The sequence below is a fragment of the Chiloscyllium punctatum genome, chromosome 14 (genome assembly GCF_047496795.1).
Source record: "Chiloscyllium punctatum isolate Juve2018m chromosome 14, sChiPun1.3, whole genome shotgun sequence".
In the NCBI taxonomy this organism is placed as follows: Eukaryota; Metazoa; Chordata; class Chondrichthyes; order Orectolobiformes; family Hemiscylliidae; genus Chiloscyllium; species Chiloscyllium punctatum.
Genome location: NC_092752.1, coordinates 86190576 through 86197877, shown reverse-complemented (window position 1 = coordinate 86197877; position 7302 = coordinate 86190576). Strand labels below are relative to the sequence as shown.

General features: G+C 50.7%; 1 protein-coding gene across 1 annotated transcript; it reads left to right on the top strand.

The window, feature by feature from the left end:
- The first annotated feature begins 363 nt into the window (after positions 1-363).
- LOC140485502 (uncharacterized) lies at positions 364-6256 on the top strand. The gene is made up of 2 exons (XM_072583688.1): positions 364-996; positions 4479-6256. Exons 1-2 carry the CDS (start codon positions 462-464, stop codon positions 4550-4552), a joined length of 609 nt encoding a protein of 202 aa, XP_072439789.1. The 5' UTR covers positions 364-461; the 3' UTR covers positions 4553-6256.
- Positions 6257-7302: the final 1046 nt, after the last annotated feature.

Genomic DNA, 7302 nt, shown 5'->3' with positions numbered 1-7302 from the left:
CTTGGGACATCCTCACCGACGGTTTGCCACCGTCTTCCCCGCCCCCGTATATACCACCCGCGCACGACCAGGCGTCCAGCGCGGACCTCCCTCCTGCGACGGATAATTCCGAGTCCCAGCAGGCTACGACCAGTGAGGAAGGGACTGCTGGGGGGGGGGGCACAGGAGGGGGCACAGAACTCACCCCAGGCACTAGGAAATCAGTCCGACTCGAGATGCGGAGAGGTCGAGAAGAGGGATTGAGAGCTGGGAGGAGTGACAATATTGAACAGCTGAACCCCTTACGAGAGGTGCCTTTTGGGAATGAACGGACCGGGTTCGTAGTACAACCTTTAAATTCTGGGGATATCCGGCAACTCTGTAATGAACTACCCCGTCTACTGGACGACCCCGTCAGTGTGGGAATACAACTGGACCAATTTCTGGGGCCCAGTATATACACATGGGCTGAACTGCAGGCCATGATGAGAATACTATTTAATTACGATGAAATTGTTATGATCCGGAATAGTGCAATGGCCATTTGGGATAGGGAGCATCAGGACGGCCCTCAGCGTGGAGAGCAGAAGTACCCCTTAGAGGACCCCCGGTGGGATCATAACGACGCGGGGGGACGAGCCAATATGACAGACCTCAGAAGCCTTATAATCAGGGGGATCCAAACCTGCGTGCCCAAACAGCGGAATTTAGCAAAAGCATTTGAAGTTGGACAGAAAAAGGATGAATCCCCGAGTGAGTTTTTAGACCGTTTGCGGGAGTCCATGCGAAAGTATTCAGGTTTAGACCCCGATGGGGAAATAGGCAAGAGCATGCTTAAGGTGCACTTTGTGACTAAGTCATGGCCTGACATTCAGAAGAAATTACAGAAAGTGGAGGATTGGGCTGAAAAGGATGTTGCAGAATTATTACGGGAAGCACAGAAGGTGTACGTTCAGAGGGATGTAATAAGGGAGAAACATAAGACAAAAATGATAGTGGCAGCCGTACGGGAAGCTTGTAAGTCCACCGGAATGGGGGAGGGAGATTATGGGGTGGAAAGAGGAACGTCGAAGAAAAGTTGGAGAGGGAGAGAAGCGAGACGGGGCAGAAGTGAGAGAGGAGGATCTTATGGAATTGAGCGCCCTCAGAATACCGGATGTTACCATTGCGGGAAACTGGGACACTTCAAAAGGGATTGTCCCGAGTTTAAAAGGGTAAAAGAAGGGATGTATGAAATGGAGTGTGAACAAATGGATTAGGGAAGTCAGGGGAGGATCGGAACACGGGCCTACTAAGAACCCCTGGTAAATTTATGGGTGGGCCCATTTAGACATGATGTTACCTTCGAAGTTGACACAGGCGCTGGCAGGTCCTCAATTCCCCTCCATCCGAGGGGGGTTGGCTTCCAAGCTAAAACATTAAACATTTCAGGAGTTAAGGGTGGGGTTTTTAATGCGAAAATATTCGAACCACAACCCTTGCGGCTGGAGGAGGAGGAGCTCCAGATGGAACTCCTTCACCTCCCCCATCTTCCCTATGGGTTGTTGGGACGGGATTTGATAGTCCGTTTCGGATTGCGAATAGAAGTGGGAGAAGAGGAAGAATTAGCCGTTACCATGTCATACCTTAGTGAGTCCCGATTGACAGAGATAGACCCTAGGGTTTGGGTCGCCAAAGGGAACCGGGGGGGACTCGCAATTCGACCTGTGGAGGTAAAATTAAAGCCCCAGAGCCCCGACGTCAGAGTGCGCCAATACCCCATCTCTTGGAAAGGGAGGCAGGGCCTGAAGACAGTTATGGAAGACCTAATAAAAGATGGATTGGTAGAGCCCTGTATGTCACGATACAATTCCCCCATACTGCCGGTCCGGAAGTCGGATGGGAGCTACCGAATGGTCCAAGACCTAAGGGAAGTAAATAAAATTGTCCAAGTACGGCACCCTGTGGTACCGAACCCATACACTATTCTGGGGCGAATCCCCCCGGACCACGGCTGGTTTAGTGTTATAGACTTAAAGGATGCCTTCTGGGCGTGTCCCCTGGACAAGGACAGTAGGGATCTTTTTGCTTTTGAATGGGAGGATCCTGATACTGGCAGAAAACAACAGTACAGGTGGACCGTACTCCCCCAAGGATTCACTGAGTCCCCGACTCTGTTCGGGCAGATTCTGGAACAATTATTGGAGGGACTAACCTTGTCCCTGGCCCTTAAGCTTATACAATACGTGGACGATCTCCTTTTATCCGGACCGGTGGAGGAGGACGTCCTACTTGGGACTAATGCCCTGTTAAATTACCTAGCTGAGAAGGGGTTAAGAGTGAGTCAGAAGAAGCTCCAATATGTCGAGAAAGAGGTTAAGTACCTAGGACACTTGATAAGCCAGGGACAGAAACGAATAAGTCCGGAAAGAGTGCGGGCAATAATCGAACAAGGCCTCCCAACGACCAAGAGGGAGTTGCGGAAGTTCTTGGGACTCTTAGGCTATTGTCGGTTATGGATAGACGACTATGCCCCCCTTACTAAAGACTTGTACCTAAAACTCATTGAGAAGGCACCCAACAGAATAAAATGGGAGGAGGAGGAGAAAAAGTTAATTGAAATCCTAAAAGGAAAATTGATGGCCGCACCTGTTTTAAGCTTGCCGGATTTTAGTAAGACATTTCGCCTCTTTGTGAACTCCAGAAAGGGAACCGCTCTTGGAGTATTGACCCAGGACTGGGGGGGTAAAAGGAAGCCCGTGGCTTTCCTGTCAAAAAGTCTGGATCCAGTCTCCCGAGGGTGGCCGGAGTGTGTCCAAGCGGTGGCAGCCACGGCAAAGCTGGTAGAGGAAAGCAGGAAGTTGACTTTCGGGGCCCCCTTGACGGTCACTACTCCCCACCAGATTAGAACTATCCTGAATCAGAAGGCCGGGAGGTGGCTGACTGACTCGAGAATTCTGAAATATGAAGCCATACTGTTAGACCGAGAAGACCTCCGAATAGAAGTCGGGGGCTGCCAGAACCCGGCGGACTTTCTTTGGAAAGGGGAAGGGGAGGAGGAACTGGAACACTGCTGTTCAGACATAATAGAGTACCAGAGTAAAGTGAGGGAAGATCTGAGGGATACCCCCTTACATGCAGGAAGGCGGTGGTACATTGATGGGTCCTCTCGAGTGATAGATGGGAAGAGACACAACGGTTATGCAGTCATTAGTGAGACTGGTTGGGAATTAGTGGAAAGTGGACGGCTACCGAATGCCTGGTCCGCACAAACGTGCGAATTGTACGCCTTGCACCGGGCTCTGAGGAATTTAAAGGGAATAGCCGGGACAATCTACACTGACTCTAAGTATGCCTTTGGGGTAGTACACACCTTTGGGAAGATCTGGAAAGAAAGGGGAATGATAAATAGTAGAGGAAAGGAGTTGGTCCATGAGGAACTAGTAGCCATGATCTTGGAGGATTTGTTGCTGCCACAAGAGATTGCTGTAGTACATGTGAAAGGACACCAGAAAGACGTTAAAATAGAGACCCTGGGGAATCACTTGGCAGATGAACAGGCAAAATTGGCTGGGATGGGGAAGGAAGCAATAAACTGCCTGGTAAGGATTCCACAGATATCCGAAATTACCGAAGTGCCCACGTTTACTGACAAAGAAGAAACTCTTCTCGCGTCTCTGGGGGGTACAAAGGATAGGGAAGGCAAGTGGACCTTACCCGATGGCCGCCAGCTACTAAATCGAACGTTGACGCGGGACATTATTGCCCGTTTACACCAAGGGGGTCACTGGGGCGCCCAGGCACTGTGTGGTGCCTTCCTGCGCCGATATGCTCACCCTGGTCTGTACACGGTAGCCAAGCAGGTCACAGGAGATTGTATAACATGTCGAAAGATTAACAAAAGGGGGCTGCGGCAGCATGCAAGACAAGGGGGTAGGAGTCCGGCCTATAGGCCGTTTGAGTATATCCAGGTAGATTACACTGAGCTCCCCCCTATAGGTCGCCTGAAGTATCTATTAGTAGTGGTAGATCACCTGACAGGATGGGTGGAAGCTTTCCCCACTACCACGACAACGGCAACTCAGGTTAGCAAGATTCTACTCGAGCAAATCATCCCACGATTTGGGCTACCCCACGCTATTGACCTTGACCAGGGGAGCCACTTCACCTCGACCGTCCTCCAGAATGTAGTGCAAGCAATGGGGATTGACTGGGATTTGCACACCCCCTGGCATCCCTTCTCCTCGGGCAAGGTCGAAAGAATGAACCAGACCATCAAAAAGCAGCTAACCAAGCTCACTAGTGAAATCGGCCTGCCTTGGACCAAATGCCTACCCCTTGCCCTGTTGCAAATTCGCACCCAGCCAAGGCGGGATTTGGGCGTCTCCCCTTTCGAAATGTTATTTGGCCTCCCGTTCCATGGGCCGAAGGGGGAACCTCCTGTATTTGAGTCTCGGGATATGTTTGTGCAAAAATATGTGGTGGCTCTGGGGTCTGCTCTATCTCGTTTACGCCAACAGGGACTTTTGGCACAGACGCCGCCCCTCGAGTTTGCGGTGCACACCGTCAAGCCGGGTCAGTGGGTCCTGATTAAAAGCTGGAAGCAACGTACCCTCGAACCAACTTGGGACGGTCCCTTCCTGGTACTTTTGACGACCGAAACGGCTGTCCGTACGGCCGAAAAGGGCTGGACACATTACACTCGAGTCAAGGGACCAGTGCCACAACCGACGGAGGACGAACGAACCTCTCTGACAAAGGCATCTAAGGAACAGAGACTCTGAGAACGAACTAATCGGACTTTGGCGAGTCTAAAGGAACTGTGCCCTCAGGCTACGGGTGTCGCGACAAAATGCGGTCAATCGTATTGTTAACTTGCTATGCCATTGTCCTTGGGCTGGGTCTTTGTGTGCGTGTTACCCAATTTGGCCTCCGGATGAAACAAATAGAGGACCGTCAGTGGTTCACCATCTCCGTGCTTGCCAACCAATCAACACAGACATTTAGCTTAGACCTTTGTGAGTTGGTGCCCTGTAGGAATAAAAGTCAACTGAATCAAACTAAGCAGAATCTATAGAGAGAAAGGGGGTTCCAGGGTCAGACGTTAGTATTACAATTGTATGGTAGGGAAGGCCTAAGTAGGCTTCCAGCCCCCGGGGTCCAGGCTATGGTGTCAGTTGTCCGTGATCCCATCACCCCTGGACGGGATTGTGGGCAGAATCAGTGCAATCCGCTTTATCTGACCATAAAGAACTTGGAAAAGAACGAGGCGAGACTTAATAGAACAATACTGGGTATTAGAGTTGGGGGCCAGGCAGGATGGGGGGGGATGCAGCTGTGCTGCACGTATATCACGGTCATTGAAGCTGAGTCTGGGGGCTCATCCACCACTGATAAGCAGGAAAAGATTAGAATAATTGAGACGACGGATTTGGAAAAGACCTTTGAAATAGAAACGGGATACGGGGAGGCGAATGCCTGGATGGAATAGGTCAAATATACTGTGAGGAGCATGAAAAAGAGTGATTGCTACGCATGCACGAGTGCCCGCCCTAACCCTCAGGTGGTCCCATTCCCGCTGGGATGGGAGAAATACCCACGAGCCATGGACTGCATGATAAGGCTGTACCAGGACCGAGAGGCCTGGAACGACCCCACTTGTCGACCCTTGAGTTTGAAGTTTCCCCCCGTCAGGTCTGAGGGGGCGCCCCGCCCGCCATCATTCTCAGGGGTAACTGGTACGCACCAGGCCTGCGTCTCTCGGACGGGACTACAGTGGGACGACGATGTGGGGACATTGACAAGTGCAGCGGATCAATCCGGCTGGTCAATGAAACTACCGGGGGCGGGAATTACTCCCACATTCATGTACCTAGGGCAGACCTCTGGTGGTACTGTGGTGGGAGGGTTCTGCGACCGACCCTGCCCCAAAAATGGACGGGCACTTGTGCGATCGTTCAATTGGCCATCCCATTCACCCTGGTATTCGAAAAACAAGAGCAACCCCGTTCTAGTGGAAGAACTGAGAGAGCTTTGGAGACCTCTTTCGATGATAACATATATTTAGATGCCATAGGGGTCCCCAGGGGTGTTCCTGACGAATACAAGGCGAGGAACCAGATAGCGGGGGGTTTTGAGTCGTCACTGTTCTGGTGGGTAACCATCAATAAGAACGTGGATTGGATTAATTATATTTACTACAATCAGCAGAGGTTCATTAATTATACCTGGGATGCAGTGAAAGGAATAGCAGAACAACTGGACGCCACTAGTAGGATGGCGTGGGAAAATAGGTTGGCCTTAGACATGATGTTGGCAGAGAAGGGGGGTGTTTGTGTCATGATAGGCACTCAGTGCTGCACTTCCATCCCCAACAACACAGCCCCTGATGGGTCCATCACCCGCGCCCTGGATGGACTCACCACATTGGCGGACGAACTTGCCGAAAACTCGGGCATCGACTCTGGCCTCACGGACTGGTTGGAAGCTTGGTTCGGTAAATGGACGGGGGTGGTCGTTCCCTTTCTTGTCTCATGTATAGTGGTGGCAGGGGTACTCACTGCCCTTGGGTGTTGCGTTATTCCCTGTGTCCGGGGATTAACTCAACGACTGATCGAAACCGCCCTTACTAAGAAGGATGTTCCCTATGGGCAGGTTGAACGAATAAATCTCGAGATGGAACAACGTGAATCCCTCTTGGGCGGGGGTAGTATTAGAGAAGGGCAGTTTGATGAACAAGCTCGGGAGTTATTAAATGCCCTGGAGAAGAAACTTACGGTTGAAAAATTACAGGCCGTAAGAAAAGACACGGGGGATTTGTAGGGGGTAGTGTAATTTTTAAACGGTTAGCTGCCTTTTAGTCTTTTCTACCTCATAGTAAACACAAGCAGACACTCGAAACTGTTGCCGGACCTCCCCCACGTTTATATGAATGAAACAGTTGTAACAGCTTTCCTCGATAGATGAGAGGCCGCCCTTAACCACAGTTGTACAACATCATCCATATAAGGGAAGAACGGGAAGCTCAAACACTGATTGGCCAAGTGAATAATAAAATAATCCCAGGCACCAGAACCCAAATAAGGAAAACAGTGGGGAATCCGAGCACTCGTTGGTCAAGACAGCAGTAGTAGACCCAGCCCACATATACATGTATATAATGTGTGGAGATTACTATGCTTGTGTGTGTGTACCTTTGGGAACAACACCCGACTTTGAAAAGTTGAATGAAAAAGTTTTGGACAGACTCCTCCGTGTCTTTGTTCCTGGGAAGGGAAATAAAAAGTGCCGTAGATGGGGCTGGACAGCCACTTATCTCGCACACCGTGATGTTATGCTGCAGCT